The sequence below is a fragment of the Equus quagga genome, chromosome 2 (assembly GCF_021613505.1).
Source record: "Equus quagga isolate Etosha38 chromosome 2, UCLA_HA_Equagga_1.0, whole genome shotgun sequence".
NCBI lineage: Eukaryota > Metazoa > Chordata > Mammalia > Perissodactyla > Equidae > Equus > Equus quagga.
In genome coordinates this window covers 152,209,431-152,230,132 of record NC_060268.1, presented here as the reverse complement: position 1 = coordinate 152,230,132, position 20,702 = coordinate 152,209,431, and the positions used below count along the sequence as shown (strand labels likewise).

The 20,702-nt window shown below is 44.8% G+C and overlaps 1 protein-coding gene across 2 annotated transcripts in view; it reads left to right on the top strand.

Annotated features, from left to right (window-relative positions):
• The first annotated feature begins 1,861 nt into the window (after nucleotides 1-1,861).
• The window catches only part of BLNK (B cell linker), an 82,249-nt gene continuing 63,408 nt past the window's right edge, over nucleotides 1,862-20,702 (top strand). The window contains exon 1 of one of the 2 annotated variants that reach the window (XM_046652204.1): nucleotides 1,862-2,088. In XM_046652204.1, coding sequence (XP_046508160.1) covers nucleotides 2,042-2,088 — 47 coding nt within the window. In that variant the 5' untranslated portion in view covers nucleotides 1,862-2,041. The remainder of the gene's footprint in view (nucleotides 2,089-20,702) is intronic. The other variant, XM_046652205.1, reaches the window with a different exon arrangement.

Sequence of the window (20,702 nt, the reverse complement as noted above, 5' to 3'; positions counted from 1 at the left end):
AAGCTGATTATCATCATGCCATTCAGTGAAGCTTGACTTCCCTGATTTTTGATGGCATTACGTGTGCCCTCACATCCTGGCCTACTAGTTTCTTTCAGTTAAGAACTGTGGGGAAGGGATGGGTGGCAGTCTAGAGCTCCTTCAGGGTACAGGCAAGGAAGTTGAGTTGCTTGTTTGGGGAAAGTAAATGATTGGAGGAGGCAAACACTTGCATTTTTCTCATGGTAGGTTGTCTACTCTCTTGCTGGCCTGGCCAATTCGGTGGCTTGGCCAAGCAGAAGGGCCCCACCCTTTAACAGCTCTGAGGATTCTGCTCCTGATCATCTGGTTGAACCAGAAATTCAGAGGCAGTACATAAATGTGAATAATCAAGATTTACCTGGAGAAATACAGAACTTCTGTCTGTACAAAGAAGAGGCACAGGAGGGAAGAAATCCATCCGCCACTTCCACTTCTGCCGTTGCTGCTGTTGCCTCTCCTCTTCCCCTCCCCGTCTCCTCCCCCTCTTTCTCTCCTTCTCTTCTCCCTCCTCCTCCTCCTCTCCTCCCGGTTCCCCACCCCTCCCCCAGCCTCTTCCAGCTCCTCTTCTTTTGTCTTTTCCTCCTCTTTCCCCTCTAACTTTAGCCAGACCTTGAGTCTGTAACAGGAGATGTAACCGGGAGACCCCTACTTCCTCCTTTCTGTGTTCTTCAGTTCCAGAAGAGGACTGGTAGGCTGGATAAATGTGGGAAATGTGTACCTACTTGACAAAGGTGAGCAGGGCATTCCTGCTGGCTACAGGAAGAATGTCCAGGTTTAAAAGGAACGATCTCTCACATTTTCTTCCTCCCTGCCCTAAACTGCCTTCTGCTCTCTAAATGACAGGCAAACCTGAAGTTTTCAGAATAGATAAGAGGAACTGTCAAGTCTTCCAGCAGGGAAGTGGACCTCTTTGGATGAGTTCAGCCCTTGCAGGTGTGGTTCCCTCTGCCCTGCTCCTTGCTCCACCTGGCTGTGCTCGGGATACCCCTTACTGCTCCCCAGTCTGGAATGTCACTGGGTCTAGTAAGGGGATGAAAGTGAGCAGTGGATAAGGGCAGGAGGGGACAAAGGCTGTGAGGAGAGTGGCACCGTGCTTTTCAGGGGACTTTCTGAATGGCCTGATGTCGGAATTGCATTGTTGGGAGACTGTTAAATTTGTTCTCAGCTTTTGGGTACTTTGGGGTACATCCTGGTTTTGCTTGAAAGCACCTGGCAATCAGCATAACTCCTGACTCCACCAGCTCGACAAGAAGGCCACACATCTTCTGATGGAGGTCATCTCCTCTTTTTCAGATCACCTGTTGGTCTCTACCTCTAAGACATTGCCTAGAGAATTTTATCTCATTTTAAATAGATCTTCAGGATAAGTAAGATGAGTAAACTGTTACCGCTGTGTCACTCGATCCTGATATTTATTTAAACACATATTTGGGAGGAGAGGCGAGGTGAACAAGAAAAAAATGTCATTTTCATATCATAGTTCTTTAAGTGGAAAAGCTTATCCATGACTTTATGCAAATGAGCAGAAAGTCCCAAAGAGAGCTTCAGATGGAATTGATTATTCTGCTTTTCCTCCAGCCCTGGAAGCTTCTGGGACAGCACAACAATTGCTGATAACAGGGACTATATGTGTTCGGGACAACAGGAAGTAGTGACCAGCCAGAAGCTTGCCCTGACCTGGTTACAAATCTGGTTATAAAAGAAAGCAGCTGGAAAGAAATTTGCATGTCCAATAGGTTTCACTATTAAAGTTTACACAACGTGCAGTAATCGGCCAAGCTGGCTGGCTACCCAGATCACATGACTGTGTAGAAACATGAAACTTGACTATGTGCTCCAGCAAGTTTTACTTCTCCCTGGTGCAGGGTGTTTGCCAGCAGCCTGCGATCTCTCGGAAATCAGACTCGAGTGCCTGGGACCCTTGAGAGCAAAGGCTTACCATGCTACTCCCCAGGAGGGCCAGGCGCTGCTGACGCTACCACTGGACAGTTATTCGTGGCTCTTATAATTACCAAAAAGAATGGACAAGTTTAATAAAATAACTGTCCCAGCCAGTCAGAAGTTGAGGTAAGATTTTCCCCATCCAATACTTCTTCTTTTTCTTCTTCTTTTTTTTTTTAATGATCTTACTGCAGCTCAGAAATACTGAAATCCTGGAATGCTTTGCTAGTTCTAAGGCAGTGAGTGGCAATTGCAATAAGGAAGTGGACTGAGTTTTTAAAGAAATGAGTAGGAACAATTGGGCTTATTCTAGCTGGCTTTTACCAGGGATAGATTAACATGTAAAGCTCTGGAAAGACAATAAAAAAGAAAATCCAAGGGCTTAGATTCTACCAAAGGTCAACTTTCAGAGTCTGAATATAAGAAATTTTTCCAAAGAAGGGTTTGTCTACTTTGAGTAGACAATTTCGTTGTGGACAATATTCTAGTAGACAATATTTCATTGTGGATTACTATTTAATGTTAAGGATAGCTGTAATGATTTTTATTCACTGTAGTTTTACTATCTCTTATTTATTTTGTGGGTATATGTCACAAAATATATATGTGTGTTGGGGAGATTAAATCTGTTTCTCCAATGTTCTCATCTCGGTGTAACAATTATCTATAAAAAGCTACTTAGAAAGAATAAACCAGAAGTGGTCCAAGGGATAAGAATCAAGAAATTCCTCTGAACTATGGAAAAGATGACTTCCCAAATTTTGATTTTGGTTTTCTTTTTGTCTCATTATAATGGCATCAAGGCTCTTGGAGATTGGAACTTTTAAATGTTCAATGAGTGTTTTACATTCCAACTACCATGTGAACTTCAGTGTTTCATGAGGTGATGTGACACGTGTAGCAAGTAAGTTAACGCGAATAATAAGGAGCAAGAGATTTAGAGCTTTCAAGACAAAATCTAAGAGAAATTAGTCTGGAATTGGCAGAGGGACAGACTTTCATGGTTAGAATGTGGATCTTATACCTGGTAGGTGCTTGGTAAATGGTAGTTTGAGATGAACTGCTGGTCTGGAATCAGTAGGCAGCCTGGGCCGCGGTCAGCCATTTTGAGGTTATGTTGTTCAGTGCTGCTGTATAATCTGCATTGACAGGGGACAAGAAGGTGCCTTAGTCTTGCCCTTGGTCTCAAGTTGTTACACCATCCTGGGTGGAGGAGGGGCAGGTAAGGCAGTGGAAGTAGTAAGTGACTAAATGTGTATAAGAAGGAAACTGGAGGAGCTGGAGAAGGTTTCATGGAGAAGATGCTTCAAGAGCTCAACTCTGAGAGGCGAGTATGATAAAAGAAGTTAGAGGATTGGAGGAAGAGTGTTATGTGCTGAGAGGGAGGAAATACAGAAGCTGATACTTGGAGCTAGACTTGCGTATGGTCCATTTGTGAGATGAGGGGGAGAGTTTTCTGCCCAACAGAGGCTATAGAGTAGGCATGTGGAACCGGAAGGTCCTGATAAAGTTGGACATATAGCGTGGGGCCAGATCAAAGGACAGTGAGGGCTCTAACCACAAAGAGTTGGAGAAGAGTTTACATTGTTAGGGATGTCACGCCAGCAAACTTGAGGGAGGTCGGCAGGATAGACTGGAGGGGGAGAGAATCTGGAGGCAGGGATGCTCAGTAGGAGGGGGATAGTTAAGTAACCCAAGCTTCTGGTGTTGTAGGCCTGGACTTGGGGCACAGAAATAAGAAGGGAAAGGAAAGGAGAGGTAGGAAAGACATGCCAAAGAAACTAACAAGACATGGACATTAGGACTTCTCTCAAATGAGCAATGGGATTTAAATGTCCTTTTCAGAGATATTCCATAATCTAGAACTATACTAAACCTTAGAACCTCTTTCAGGAAATTCTGATGGGAACGTAAATAAAGAAAGGCAATAGAACCTAAATCACTTTATGATTCCTCCCTCTGGGACAAGGTCCAGCTTGAACACAGAGTGGTTGATAGGCAATATGCAATCATAGATTAGAGGGTAGAAAACCAAAACTATATTGTAGATAATCATACCCTACATTCATCTGCTTAGGCAGAAGTAACTTTTTTTCCCACTTGGTTACTCGGTTGTCTTTATGGAATTGGCCTGTTTTGGTAAAACGTGCGCTGTCGACGTGGAACTTTTCAAAGAAATGAAATTGTAAACAAAATGGACTTGAAGCACCTTCTTATTTCTTTTCTGTAATTGCATGGGATGGTGAGGAATAGGTAGAAATACTTGATCCCTGTGTTTTGTATCCTCTGTTCTGACTGGTTAATACCAATTCAGAAAGTTGCCTAACTGTAATTATTTGGCACATGATGACAGTGTAAGTGAAGAGTTGTGTTTATCTCTTAGCTTTATCAAAGTTTATGTGAGAATTTGCTGAAATTCTTAGCCACGAAAACAAAGAGATAGTTAGTGTCCATCAAGGGGAGCTAAAAGGGATGACCTGATCTAGGGGGTGTATTCTCAGGGCTGAAAAGGGACTGGAGGCAGAAGGGAGTGACCAGCAGGGAAGAGAAAGCATTGTCAACCAAGGAAAGGAGGACAGGCTGGAGAGGAAGGAATCAAGGGTTCTCAAAATGAAGGAAAAAGAGAAGGTTCTCAGATGGACACAGTTGGGGATAAGTACTCACTCTGAGAGTTTCTGCTGTGGAAGAATTGAGAAAGGCGAGATGGCAAAGTTGTATGTGACCACAGAAATGTGTGAGCACAGATTCTCGCTTTTTTCTCCCACTGAGGCACTACGTGAAGTAGCTTTCTCTACTAGTAGGACTCCATAAACTCTCAGGATCTTTCAGTTGATTCTTAGCCTTGATTTTCCCTGGATTTCATAAGGTAATGATATCGTTAGAAATCCAGCTGAGACCTGGCTTCTCAATCCTTCCACAGTAAACATTCCTATGACCATGAAAATTTTACACTCTTAGGAAAACATTTCAAGATTTACTCTCCTGAGTCACATTGACTGTATTCTTTTCAAGTTAGTGAAACTAGTTTGAAAAGGAAATTTTGTATTTTTAATAACCTCCCAATTGACTCGTGTTCTACGCTTGTGTATTTTTCTTTGTGGCACCCACGAACACATACTCAGTTATTTTTACAAATGGAAAAGGTCCTTGACACTAGTGTGGTCAAGTCTGCCCAGTCCTTATCTTCTAGGTTGAAGAGAATGGTATTTTTCAGTCAAACTAACATACATGTGACTTTAGGAAAGTTTACTTAACCTCCCTGGTCCCAGTTTCTGCAGCTGGTAAGATAGAGATAATAACAGTAGTGATCTCATAGGGCTGTTGTAAGGATTAAATAAATTATTTTGTGAAACAACAGACACATAGTGATCCTGGCACATAGTAATTATTGGATTGAAAATGGTAGTTATTAATATGATTATTGTTATTCTTATTAATTCTATTGGTGTGCAATTGATTTTCTGAACATAAACAGAGGATTTTACATTGATCCTTGATAAATTTCTTGTTAGTTTCAGTTCTTCTTTCCAGCTATTTTGGCTATTTTACCTGTTGATTCTGACATCTGTGGCATTTAGCTTTGCATGAACTGTAGACGTAATAAACATCCCTTCTCTTCCTTCATCTGAGTGGCTAATAAAACTTTTGAGAATGACAGAGCCCTGTCGTGGGTGTTTGAGTCTCACCGGTAGTGCGCTCACCCAGAGACCTTATCTGACAGATTCTGGGACATGGCTTCTCTTCTCAGGTCTTGGAATCCTCAACCAGAGTTTCCTCAACCAAAGTCACTTGACTTTCCGAGTTCAATTCTTCAGAAACAAACTTATCTTCTTTTCGCCTTTCTCCCACTAGCTCCCTTCTGGGTTCTCCCTGTTTCTGTCAATGGTATTGTCATGAATCCTAAGTCTGATTCATCCTTCTCTCTGCACCGCCACTCACCTACCACACCCTTTAGTCTTTCTTTTATGATGCTTCCATATATGCCCTTTTCTACCACACCATCCTGGATAGGTCCTCACCTCCCTGTGTCCCCATCTACAAAATGAGGAGTTCGGACCAGGCAATTTCCAAAGTCCCTCTCAGCTCAGATGCTGCATGACCCTTTGGGCGTGGAGTCCATGTTTGGCATATGTTACATCCTCTAAGGCTGCTGTTTTATCCCATGACCCTCAGGAGATATTTCCTGATTAAATTATCAATTTCTTTGAGACAGACAGTTTTCAAAATATTTTCACACTCTTTTCTTATTGTTTTGAAAGCTGCCTGTCTCTGAACACTGGGGTCAGAGAGCACATCTAGACAACCTCCAGATGAGATCATCTAGAAGGCAGCTATGATGTATTTAGAAGGACAATGCAATTGGAGCCCAAAAGGGCTGGAGCTATGGATCCTGAGGAAGTCTCCTAGCCTCTCTAAGCCTTAGTTTCTTCAACTAGCAAATAAAACTAGAGATGCGTTCCTCACAGGGTTGTTGTGAAGACCAAGTAAGAGGACAACATGGGCTGAAGTGCCCAGAATGATATTTGTCACTTGGTCAGTATAACAAATAAATAAAAAGTAAACACAATGACCAGGACCTCAACCCACCTATCACGAGTGATCATTTGCTATCACTCTTTCTACTCATGGTAATATATCCAACCTCCTTTAACCAGAGTGGCAAGCAGAGCAGGACGCTGCCCAGGGCCTCATGGTGGATAGAGCACTCTTGAATACACATGTGCCTGGGGGCATCTCCCTTCTCTTCCTTTAATAAGCTTAGGTCATGAGGCCAGTGCTGATGTGGGAGGGCAAAAGGAGGCACAGCATCTAATGGTAGAGATAAGACAGACTTCCCTGGAAGTATGGTTTTCCATCGTCTTCACACTACCTACCTGCATTATGTCAGCTGAGAATCCATTCAGCTGGGCCATCTTGTATCACACCAATGGACAGAATACTCAGACAAATGTTCTTTCTCCTGTGGCCGTCGCATGGGAGGTACATTATTAGAAATTTGCTTCATGTTTGTGTAGACTTTAGGATCATCAGCTAAGAAAACACAAGGCACTCTCTCACCCACTCTGCCCTCCCCCAAGACACAGCTGCCTCATTTAGATCAGTGGATCTCCACCAAGGATAGTTTCACCCTCCAGGGGACAATTGATTGTCATAATTGGGGAGTGGAGCGCTACTGGCACCTAGTAGGGAGATGCCAGGGGTGCTGCTAAACATCCTCCATTGTACAGAGCAGTCCTCACAGCAAAGAATGATCTGGCCCAAAATGTCAATAGTGCTGCAATTTAGAAACTCTGATTCAGACCAAGTGGAATGAATTCTGTCCAGAACAAGAAGCACATATTCATTTGTATGTTCTTAGAGGGATAGCATGTATTTAAAGTTTAGAATATGTAATATATATCTTTTCAATTGTTGTGGCCTTTGCTCCCTGATTCCCCTCTGTCTGGGATGGTTGGGTGAGGAGCTGCCAAGGGAAAGGGCTAGAAGTGCTTGGGCCTGTATTTCAATGGTTTTCTTTTAAGCTTCAGTGCATGGTTGTGTACCCTAGTTGTCAGCTTTAGTTCTCTCTGTGAGCCGCCACCACATGACAACTGACAGACAGGTGCTGTGATTCCACGACCGAGAAGCAAACCCGGGCCGTGGCAGTCAGAGCACCTAATCTTAACCATGGGTCGTCAATGATTGTTTTGTGAAAAAATTTTATCGTCAAACAAAACTAGATTCCATGAACTACAGGTACCATTGAGGTGTATGTTGTTCTCTCCCGGGTAGAGAAACTAGAGCAGCAAAAGATTTCCAGACATAAGGTTATCTTGGAATAGTCTGTTTCTGTCTCTGTAAATAGACTCAGTGAACCTTGACTGGAAACCATTAGAGTTGGGATAAAAAGCAAATTAAGTGATAATATAGCTATTAAGAAGTCCAAGGCTCATGGATCTGATCCACTGGCCAAATTCTGGACAGAGGTGGACATGCTGTGCTTGTCTTGGAGCAGAACGTGTTCCCCGAGGTGCATGGGTAGAAGGTTACCTGACAAAGACTTGGTTTCAGGGGGTGGAGGAGAGGTGATATGTATGTGGTTGCCCATCCTTAACGCCTTCTCAGTCACATAGGAAGCTTCTGCAGCAGTGTCTGTGGGCACGGATTTGGAATAACTCTGCCATCAGCTGGGATAGCTTCTGCTGCAGTATTTGCCCTCTCTCGCCTGGTCTCCCTGTGGCTAGTGGTGTATATTTTGTGAAACTGATGGATGGATTTTGAGGGTGCAACTTTTTTTAAAGAGCTTCTTCCAGCTCTATTACAAGGCAATCTTCTGTCTCTGCCCCCTCCGTGCTCTTCTCCAGATGTCAGAAACAGTTTGCCTGATTTTCTCGTGCTATTGGGAACCGTGAGAGGATTCATATGTGAGGGATCCCAGCTGGTGTGGGGCTGCTGTATGTTGTAATGTCAGATGCTCAAGGCTTGTGGGTGATCCTACATCCTGCCTTGCAGCTAAAGGGGCTGAGGGGCTGCATTGCTCTTGCCCCTGTAGATATGGTCTTGCCAAGGAGACCTTTTAAGTCCACTTAACCAGACTCCATCTTTGTAGGATAACAGTCAGAGGGGCTACCACTGCCTCCCTGTCAGACACAGTGTCCCTTGCTTTGTGATTCCGATCTGTCAGGTCTCCTTTTCACTGACCTGGGGTCACTCTGCTTCTTTAAGGTGACCATGCCTCTCTCTGTTTGCTCTCTTGGGTGTTGATGTCTAAACTCTCGGGGACAGCTTTAGCCTTCTCATTCCACATGCCTGCTGGGCTCCCTAGGCCTCCAGGGACCAAGTACATGATTAGGGGTTAAGAGGATGGCACACTTGTTGCTCCAGAAATGGACCCTACCTGCTGATTGGGTGGAATTCCAGCCCCATCCAAGTCCTGCCTGCAGATCAAGGGAGTGGTGAACCCTGAAGTCTGACCCTGGCTGGCTGTCTTCTAGCCCCAGCTGACCTCAAGGCTCCCTAGCACATTGTAGGGAAGTGGCTTTTGTGCCGGGCTCTGTTTTTGGAGCACAGATTGCCCAGCCTGAAATGCAAACCCTCCCTCAGCGAGTCACACCTCCTGCTGCATGCTGGGTCTCCTTGTTGACTCACGAGTTCCCATCTCTGGTTCTCCACCCATCAGTGGGCAAGCTGGTTTTCCTTCCTACGCCTGAAACTTGTTCCACAGCTGAGGGCTGTCTGCTCCCAAAGAGCCCCTCCTGAAAACCCCTGCTCCTCCTGGTGTGACCCCCCCTTCCCTTGCCTGCCTTGTCTCACCTCCCTTCTCAAGGGACATCCATCGGCTGCTACACCTGCAGGCTTATTTTCTGCTAGGATGTTTTTACAACCCTTTTACTACATTATGGCTTAGGCCCCCAAACAGCCCATTTTCCCTCAGTCCAGTCCGGTGTGGCTGTTTCAGTGCTCATTTCAAAAGCAAGACAAGGAAGCCAGCTTAAGGGACACGTTATGTCTCCTTGATGAGCCACACTTCTCTGTTGGCCACTTTCCTGAGAGAGGAGCTCATTACCCTAGGGGCGTCCCTGCCACCCAGCAGGCTTGCTGGGGGCCCCAGACCTACTCCAGATTCTACCCCTTCCCACAGTGTAGGGAACATGCATAGGCCACTGAGCTTCCTAGATGTGTGGCTATGCAGTCATGATGCGGGCTCGGGGACCCGAGGAGTCGAAAGAAAGATTTCTTGGACTCTCAAGGCCTGGTAGCAGTGCTCCTTTATTCAGAGAATAGCATGGGGACAGGACCCATGGGCAGTGAAGAGCTGCAATGTGTTGAGGGTTAGAGCTAAATTTATAAGGCATAGGTATGTGAGTTATTTCTTTACAAGACAAAGGAGAGATCATGAAAAAAATCGTTAAAATGGTGTCAGTACAGGTGGGGCCTGGTTATTGGGTGGTCCTATAACGTTGGATAGAAATCAGGTCAGATCAGGTCAGGACGTCCTATGCTTCCCAGCGGATGATACAGATCAGTATGTAGGGCAGGACTCCTTGGGCTTCTCTCCTTGGGGCAGGGGCAGCCTTGATCCTCATCAGTCACACAGAGCCCCATGCTCCAAGAACCCCGTGCTCAGTTTAACATTCTGCTGTTGCAGTCTTGAAATTCTGAATAATTTTGCAAAAGGAGCCTTGCATTTTCATTTCACACCAGGCCCCAGGAATTATGTAGACGGTGCTGGCCACAGTTTCCTTGAGCCACCCCAGCTGGGCCTGCTCCCCCTGCGATGTGCAGGGACACAGACATCAATGGAGAAGCTCTCCTCCTTCACCCCCAAATCATAGAGGTTCACTTGGCAAGGACCTGAGAGGCCATCTCTCCAGCCTCTTTATTTCTCAGGTGAGAAAGCTGACGCCCAGAGAGGTGAAGCTACCTGTTCAAGCTCACACCAGCAGAGCCTGGCCTAGAACTCCACCTCCACGTTTGTCTGTGAGGAGGAGGAAGAGCAGGCCATGCCTTCCTTTCTTTTTCCTGTGTCATTTACTGGCCAATAAAACATTCTAGCTTAGTCTGTGTTCTATATTTTTCCTGGACATTTTCTTAAACTAAAAGGCAGCTAATTTACTAGTCTGAGACCCCAGTGAAGCGCTACAGAACCGTGCTGTCGGTATTTCAGGCTGTTACCGTGTTTCCAGGTCCAAACTTGAATTCCGTGCTGACTCAGGCATGCTTGGTATCCTGCTGATATATGTTTTTCAAAGAACACTCCTACAATGGGTCATGTAATCTGAGAGTGAGTTATAATTATAAAGAGCAGAGTTGGTCTTCTGTGGAGACTAACCAGACAGGACCAATGTGGTATAATTTAAGAAGTGCCCCAGAAAGGTGTTTTTTTTTTGCTGTACTGGAAAGAATGTGAGCTTTGGAATCAGGCAGATTTTGGTTTGAATACTTGCTCTGCACTTACTAGCTCATGGTCTTCGAGAAGATTGCTGAATCATTTTTAGCATCAGCCTTTTCATCTGGAAAATGGGAATAATAATATATAACATAACAGAGGTGTTATAACAGTCAATATGTTAAATACAGAGTAAGAGCTCAGTGAATGTCCTGTTCCCAAAAATTCCTCCTGGCCTGGGCTTTCTTGATGCCCCAAATTGTGTCATTAGAGAGGCATCCGCGTGGGATAAGGCAGTGTCTCCGAGTCCTGGTCCAAAATTAAACATCATTAAGTGTAATAGGTTAAGGCATTAACCATTATCTGTCACTGACACCCAAGCAGGAATCCTTTATCTGAGAGGCAGCTCAGATAGAGAGGTAGAGAGCTGTGCTCTTCTGTCTCCCACACAGAGGTGTCTCCCTCAACAGTTGTTAGCTGAAAGAATGCAACATTGTTCGGGGAAAGTGGTGATAAGGAGGAGGGAAAGGTCAGAGGAGGGAGACCACACCTAGCTAAAGGGAGTTCCTGGAGAGGCTGTGCCCAAGGCGCTTAGACTAGAGGATCAGAGTTGAGCTCAAAGGTAGAAAGAAACCCCCCATCCCCTCCCCCACCCCGCTCAATTTCTTGCTATTGTTGTTTACTTTATACCTCTACTTGGCTCAGTGTACAAAGCTGCAAGATGACACGTAAAGTGTATTAATGTCCATACTCAATACTGGACAGGAAGGAAACAGTCATTTTATTTTAGTGCAAATAACTATAGTAGAATCAAATACAAACATGAAAAATATATTTTTGAAAGAAAATGGCAAATGTAAGACCAAATCATTGGCAAACTGGACCCTCGACATACATATTTATGACTATTTTGCCATTTAAGCTGTCTTTACAGCCTGTTCAGGCTCAAGGTCCTCTTTCTACAATGGAAACACTTTTGATTTCATACCATCTCCACATTCAAAGATTATCACAGTTGCCAAACCAATCCCACGTGATTGGGCCTAATATACCTGATGAATGCTGAAAACAACCTCTTCACAGGATTAAAACAAAAGCTATTCACGTAAATACCTCACAAGTAAATTGAAAAAACCTCTGCTTTAAAATTGCTAATGAGTGCTTTATGGGTATAAAGTTTCCTTTTGGGGTGATGAAAATGTTCTGCAATTAGATGGTGGTGGTGGTTGCATAGCACCCTGAATTTACTAAATGCTACAGTTATACACTTTGAAATGGTTGACATGCTGAATTTAACATTATGTGTATTTTACCACAATAAAAAACTTGATAATGAGATTATTTTTCATACTTACCAGAAAATATTATATTCTGGGGACCCATGATCATTTTTTTTGATCAATTAGATATTGTTTCAAAGTTTTAAAAAATGTATTATTGATAAACCTTTCTAGATAGTTTTTAAGAATTACAATGCTTCCTTCCACTTCAATTCCTACACATGATATTCTTCAGTATCTTTTTTTTACTCAGATCCCAGTGAAAGGAGCTTAACTGAGTCCAATTTTTTCAGTGTATCAGAAATACTATTCCTCAAAATCATGCTTTACTCCCTGAAAATATCTTTGCTTTCAGCTACAGAAATGGATGCCCAGATAAGTGAGTGACAATGTTATATTATACCACGTAGACATAGCCAAGACTAAATTTTTTCCCTTTAAAATTAATTTTTAAAAGAACACGCTTGAATTCTTAAAAGATAATTCACTTTCCAGAACTACATAGGATTACATTTTCAGAATTTTCTGAAACGTGATTAGAATTACCTATTTGTCATTTGGTCTTCGAAATGTGAGAATCATCAGTTTTGCATGTTAATTTTCATGCTGGTAGAGGAGAGATCATGAACATAGCAAAATAGCTGTCAGCACCTAGTAAGAACAATGAGCACATCAGAGCCGTGCACAGTAACAGGATTAAACAGCATCACTTCTGGGGGTCTTCCAAATCCAAGAGCCTGTGTCATCTGTGGATATAGGAGCCTCCTTTAGAGTTTTCACTTTTTGCAACCTGTGTTTATATGGTTTTAGGAAGAAGTTTCCTCTCACCCAAGCCCCTCCCTGCTGTGTGGGTGGGTGGGCAAGACAGCAAGGACCAGCCAGACTTCCTCAGTGCTAAGAGGGAAGAAACTGCTGCATCCCCACAGGCCCCAAGGGCCCCCGGGCCCTAAAATCAGGGAGGGGGACAGCCATGACAATTTCTGCCATCACATCAAGTGGCAAATCTTCTGAGAACTTTTTGAAGCTAATACAGCCTCGATTCCTTGACACCTCATCAGTCGCAGGGTGGTGCATCCCGCGCCTGACTGCCTCTGATAGGGTGAAGCATGCCAGGATTCTTTAAAGCATTCAAGGTATTAGTTGGATCATCTCTATTCCTGGTTGTGCCAAGTCAGCCCAATTCCATCTGCTTATATCCCAGATCAGCGGTTCAGACCCGCCAAAGCGACCACGAAATATTTGCAGAACTCAGTAGGAATAAAAAGAAAGAAATGGAAGAGTGTCTGGAGAAACTTGCAAATTACTTTCTCCAATGAATAGGTGGTTAGGAAGACAACCTTGCCCACAAGACGCTCGCATGTAAGATGGACGCGTTCCCTCCACTCCAGGACTCTTGGGTGGCCTTTCTGACTCAGGTGTTGGAAAGGACGCACGAGATTATGATGCTCTGGTCTCCTTCTCGCTGACTTCAGCTACTCTGGTTCTGAGTATTTTCTGGACGTCGGAGAGCCTACTCCCTCCTGCTGCCTGCATGTGCTACCCTCTCTCTTTCTCCTCCTCGTGCCATCTGTCCCTTTCTCTTTTTTCTCTCCACTGCCCCCCTCCACAAAGACTGAAACAGGCCCCTACGATGCCATGCTCCCATCTAGCAATAAATCTGACCTTGGGGACCAGTAGCAGGGCAGTAGTGGAGACACATTTGTCCCCAGTAAGAACTACTTGGCTGGTAGAGGGAGTGCCTTCTCCAGGGACAGAGAGGAAGGTGCCCACAGAGGCACATGGTACAGCCGGTCCCCTGCCCTGGTGAGAGGCCAAACTGAAACAAGCCAGCACGTGTCATCTGGGGGTGGTTGAGAGCACCGTTCCGGAGTCAGATAGCATGATTTCAAATCACAGCTCTGTTGTTCACTAGGTGGAGGACCTGGGACAAATTACTTAACTTCTCAGAACAAAAGAGTTCTCATCTATAAAAATTGGGATAATCACAACAATGTGAATATACAATGTACATGTGAATACCATACTGAACTTAAAAATGGTTAAGATGGTAAATTTTGTTATATCGTTACTTTTTACCACAATTTAAAAAATGGCAATAATAATAGGACCTACCTCATAGGGTTGTGAGGGTTAAATGAGGTAACGCACGCGGAGTACCTGGCACATAATACCCACTCGGTTAGTGCTGGCTTTCACTGCTGTTGCCCTTGATTGTCCGAGGCTGACCACTGGCGTGGCTTATTGGGCTTGGACTGCAGCTGTGGTCTGGGCTGTGACATAAGAAGGTGGGAGAGAAAATTCTTGCCTTGGGAAAGCTGATCCTCTAGCAGGAGACTCGGGCCATGTGTGGAAAGGGAAAGAACAGGGTATGATGGAAAGAGCTGGGGGATCCTCATCTAATTAACCTTGAGGCAATGGCAGAATTTCCCTGGAGCGTAGTGTCCTCCCTTCCAAGAGGAGTTTGACCCAGATTATTCCTCGAGTCTCTCTCACTGCCAGATTTCTGTGACTACCTTAATGACGGGCAAAACTAGGAGTTGGGATTTCAACACTGTGTGGTCTGAGACAGGCATCATGAGCTCTCTGGGCCTCCGTTTGTGCCTCTGTGAATGTTGCGGGGGGTTCTAACTCACTCTTGGGTGGCTTCCTCAGGTGATAACACCATGGAAGAGACTGCCAAAACTTCTGTGCCAGCTCCACCGTGGACCCACTCTCTAGAAGGAAGCAACTCAGCTGCTGAATTGGCAAATCTAAATATAACACCAATAATGCCACAGGACGGCTGGGCTGGAGGAAGTGGGGCATGAGGAAGCTGGGCCAGGACTACAAGAGGCTGTGGAAAGGGCGGAGGAGGGACACTGGTGACCAGATTAGTTTTGCTGCATGCAAATAACAGCAGACACTGAAAAGAGGCTTTCTGTTTCAAAACGACTGTTGGTAGCAGAGACTTCAGTTTTGAGACAGAAATCATCCAAAAGGAAGAGATTTTTGTGAGTCAGAGAATCGCCCAGTCTCTGTTTATATCCGTCACAGGTCAGGTTTTTGTCATGCGATAGGTGGCGGAAGGGACCTCTTTCCTGCATTTCCAAGGGCAGGATTGGTGTTCAGGTTAGCTCTGTATCCTGGACATGCCTTGCTCAGTGTGCATGCTCTGAATATTTATGGAATAAATAAGACAAGTACATGTCTTATTTGTATAAAACAAATAATAACATTAAATTCTACAGGGAAGCCCCCCAAATCAGTAAATCAAGATAAGTAATACTTTAATTTATTTTTTTCTCTCTTTCTTTTTTTTTTTGAGGAAGATTAGCCCTGAGCTAACTACTACCAGTCCTCCTCTTTTTTTGCTGAGGAAGCCTGGTCCTGAGCTAACATCCGTGCCCATCTTCCTCTACTTTATATGTGGGACACCTGCCACACCATGGTGTGCCAAGCGGTGCCATGTCCACACCTGGGATTCGAACTGGTGAACCCCGGGCCACTGAGAAGCAGAATGTGTGAACTTAACCACTGTGTCACCAGGCCGGCCCCTAATTTATTTTTAAAATCAAAATTAATGCAAAAATACCCGTGATGAACAACATATTGACATTTTAAATGAAACTAGGACCAGTGCTGCTGATTTATTTTGTGGCAGGCCCCAATGTGGCAGGCCCAGCGCTGTGTCCCAGCGAAGTCTTTTTTGAGAGCTGTTGGCCATGCGGCCATCACTTCTTCCCCGAACCCACACGGCACTCCTTGTGTTATTCCACTGCTTTTGGTATCCCACCGCCGTGGGCTTGGGCCAGGGCCCAGGAAAGTTGCTTTCATACTGGTCTCCCAGGTACCAGTGTCCCCACGCCCAGGCCCTCCTCCACTTGTCCTCCCTAATCAGGACACACCCCTGAGTAAAAGTCTCCAAGGAATTCCCGCTGCCTATAAACCCCATCCCCTCAGCCCAACAAGCCCCTTGACTCCCTGCCAGCCCCCAGCCTCATCTTTGACTACATCCCTCCCCCCTAATATCCTAAATTCCTGCCACTTTCAGCTTCTTACTAGACCCAAACATCCCAGACAATTTCACCTCTGAGCCTTTGACTTGCTGTTCCTGCTGCTGTTCCTTACTCTTCTGCCTAGTGAATTTCGATTTCCCTTTCAAGATCTGGCTCCCAGGTTACTTTGTCTTAAAACCTCAAATCTGTCACTCCTTTCTTAGGGTTCTCACAGCTCTCTGACCCTTCCTGTCCCCAACAAAGAATTACGAGTAGTTTTCACTGGTTACCCACCTGTATCATATGAATTATTAAAAATTAGCTTGTATTACTTTCATAAACTGAAGAAACAAAATTATTTTCAGTTTAGGAGAGAAAAACAGTTTAAGATCTAGATACAAAAGATGTCACGTGAACAAATAATAGTTCCAAAATTGCTATTAGCACTGGAGATTAAATGACCGATGAGTAGTACTGCTTGGAGTGCTGTAAATTCAGGATATATAGCAATAAAATTTAGAGCTGCAGAGGACCTGAGTGTCCATGTAATCCAATCTTCCCATTTTACAGGAGAAAATGAAGCCGTGAGTGCTGATGAGAATGCTCAGGTTTGCACAGCCAGGAAGCAGCAGAGAGGAGAGTAGAGTGTACTCTCCACACTCTCAGTCCAGGGCTCTTTCCCTAAGTGGCCTCCGTCCTGCACCCAAGAAATGATCTGGGAGGGGAAGGAATAGCTTGAGCTGGGCCTTGGGCTGGGAGGATGGGATGGGAACCACTGTGGACTCATAACAGTGGGTTAATTGTGTCTAAAATATTTGGTTGGGTCCGGATTGTGAAGGCCTTTGAATGTCAAGCTAATGAGTTTGTACTTTATCCGTCAAGAAACAGGGAGACATCAAAGACTATGCATGAGTGGAGTGACATGACGAAAGGGGTAATTCGGAAAATGAGTTTGGGGAAGGGGAGAGACTGAAGGCAGGGAGATAAGATGGGAGGCCACTGGCATAGTCCATTGTCCATGAGATCACAATGGCTGTTGCCGAAGGAGTGGACAGGAGGGGACAGAGACAGATACAATTGATCTAAAGGTAAATTGACATAATTGGTAATGGGACCTGAAGAGTCAGAGAGAAAGAGTCAAAGACAGCTCAGAAGTTTCAAGCCTGAAGATCCAAGAACACCAGGCTACTAGGTTTATGTTCTTCTTTTTCTTATCAGATGTTGTAAATTTTCTGTAATATACTTGTATTAAAATTGAATAACAAAAATAAAATATACTATAAAAATGATGTGTAGCATCTTAGAAAGAAATCCTGAGTCAAGAATGTGAGATCATTTAAACACCTGAACAAGGAGGAAGTCAGCTAGGGAATCGGCAGACCTAGTGATGATCATTACATTGGTAAAAACCCACTCATAGCACAAAGTAGTTAAGACACTGGATGTTTTCTTTGCTTCTGTATATATCAAGGAAAATGTTAGAGAGGTTTCTACTCCAGACGGATCTTAGAAGCTGTAAATTGGGGATACCAGGCCAGTTGTGAGGAGAGCAGAGATGTTCTAAGGGGACCTAGCCAGGTAGAGGTGGACAGTTCAAAGGAGTGAGCTAGCAGTCAGCTGGGGATTCCAGGAACTTAGGGTGAAATGGAATAACTCTCTGCCAAGACAACAAGTCAGGCTTGATTCAGTAGACACTGGGGAGCTTCCGCAGGCTCTTGAGGAGGGAGTGGCCTGGTCGAAGCTGGGTTTTAGAAACATTAGCTGGAAAGGGCCCTGACACCCTCAGAGCACAGACTGGAGGGGCACCCTGCCAGGCGCAGCATTTTCCGGGTGTGGGGGAGAAGGTTCAGGCCTGAATCTTGGCTGTGAAAGGAGGACCAGCCCTACAGATACTGAAAGGATGAAATCTGAGTGTAAGGTGTGGGGATGAAGAAGAAGGAAGGATTTACCTGCTCTTTTGGTTTGCAAAGAGTCGCTTTAACTTGAGACTTGCCTTAATCCTTTCCTAAATCCAGATTTAACAGGGATTTTCTCTGATTAACATTGTTTTGCATTCCACCCTTTCTGGAAAGACAGAGTGAAAAAAAAAACCACCACTAAAACCTGCCTTTTCATGGTCCTCTGTGAGTGCACTAAACTAAAAGGAAAGCAAGATGTTTCTGATCCTTTTATTTTTTCCTACTAAATTTTAAAAAACATACTTCTTGCAGATGATATCATATTCAAAATCACCTCCTATATTTAATAAAAATTATTGGAAAGGTATTTTGTAAAATATGAATTTTTTTGGACTACTCTTTAGTGATCCGGCCAAAATATCCATGTGCAGCTGCCTTCCCAATGCCCGCTGCGTCCCACCCAGCCATCCTTCCTGGACTCGTTCTGTGCCTCCACGTACCTGAGGCTGTTCTCAGCCTGCAGACACCTTTCTGAAGGGCAGTCAGAATCTGTGGATTCCTCTCCAACTTGTATTCTCCGAGCTAGTGCATCTTCCCTGGGGGATCTACAGAGATCTCCCATCCTAATAACGCTGCCAGTGGTTCCAGCCGTGGCCACATTGGAATCACCTGGGAGCCAATGGTCCGGGGAAGGCCTGGATATGAGGATTAGTAAAAGCACCCTGAGTAATTCTAATGTGTAGCCAAAATCAAGACCAATTGTCTAACCTACCTTCTCTTTCAAGAAGGAGAAGATGTACAGAGGCTGCCCACTGATGTAAGCTCTTAACTTCAATTCAGAAAATACTCACTGAAGAAAGCTGGGCTCCTGGGGCCAGAGTCCCTGCTCTGGTCCAGGCTGCCTGGGAACAGAAGGCAGACAGATGAGAAGAATCTCTGGGCCTGACTTGTATCAATCTGTGCGCAGGTGAAGGTAAAGGCCTGGTCATCAGCACCCACATTCTTTCTCCTCTTTCTCCCCTATTGAAAGCAGACATCACGCTATTGAATAAAACTCCTGTTTGCCAGCGTGTTCCTTTCCTGGGGAGAGTGTCTGGGTAAACCTTTGGCATCTTATTACGGAGTAAAGAGTAAGACATGCTATTAAAGATATTTCAGACAATAGAGGGCCGGTGGGAAGATACTCTGGGGGTTGGGAGGCCTTCTCTTTTGCTGTTTACAATGCTGCCTGGCCTAGGAGGAGATAAACTTGCCCTGGTCCTTTTAAAAAAGTTCTTAGACTTCCATAAACGTCCTCAGTCCCAGGAAGTTTGTTAAAATGCAGATTGCTGGGCCCCATCTGGGACGGTTATTCCATTGGTATGGTGTAGGGCCCCGCAATCTGAATTTTTTATTTTTTAATTTAATTTTATTTTTTGGCAAGCACGTCATCTTTGCTTACTAAACTTACTATTGATTAAAATGCTCTCTTCTTACACCTGAATACAGATGGCTATATGGATGCATTTGTTAGTATTAATTCTTAGGACACCCTAAGAACCAAAAATTGTTCATCTATTTGCAGATGGCATGACTGTAGGTTAGAGATCACAGTGCCGCTCCATCTCGGGGCACATGAGTACCCGTAGTTGTCTGCAGAACTGAGGTCAGCGGATCATTCCCACAGGTTGGTGCCATCAGCCACACCAGGTTAGGGAATGTTCTCAGCTGACCCTCCCTGCCATCACCCACTCCCACTCCCCCAAAAAACAAGCAGTAACAACAACAACAAGACCACAACCAAACTCAATTCTGGAGCACCCTCTGGGCTGGAGGAAGTCTACCCAGGTGGAAATATTCCCCCTTTGTGTCTCCAGCAGGCAGCACTGATTTGAGTTTTGTTCCTGGTCTAATCCAGTCCCCAGGTTCTTTACCATGGACTGAAATACCAGTGTGGGCAGGCACTTTACATCCATGATCTGTCATTTTTGCAGCAACCTTGCAAGGCAGATATTACCATCTTCATTTTACAGATACTAAAGTTAGGTCGTCTTCAGACCAAACTCTAGAAAACATTGTTTTAGGGGGTGATCTGAGTTTGAAGGCACAGCAGGGAACCTGAGATTGTCTGCTCTTTCCTTCCCTGGGGCTCAACTGCCTGATCCAAGGCTCCCAGAAGCAAGGCATTCAGCACTTATTCTCAACAGCACGTGGTTCTCTTGGTCTCCTCAGGTCTGGTCTGGTCCAGGGAACAACACCCAGGAAGACAGGACACCTCCTGGTGCCAAAGCCCAAGGCCTTCCTACCACATCCTCATTTTCCTCACTTCCAGTTTCTGGATTGGAGTCTTTGCAGGATGAGTGACAGCGAGGGCAGCCCATCCCCCAGGGACAGGGATGTGGTCGTGTCTTGGTCCCAACGTCACCACATTCTGTGTTATTCGGTTCTAGAGCACCATATTAGGAATGGCAAAATGGTCCAGGCTGTGTTGCCCTGCTCTGAGCAGGTCCTGTCCCTTTCGCAGTGTTGCACAAAGTGAGGGCATGTTCTCCTGCAGCTCCTTCATCTCCGCTCTGCAGCTTTTGCAAGCTATGGCTCAAGAAGAAGGCACATGGCTATAAAATAAATAAAAACATACAGGCTAGGTAGTCTAAATCTATACAGAGAAAAGTCAAGAGTCCCATAAAGAAGGGACAGTCTAGTAAAGGACACGCCCAGATTAGGCTATCAAACTGACTAC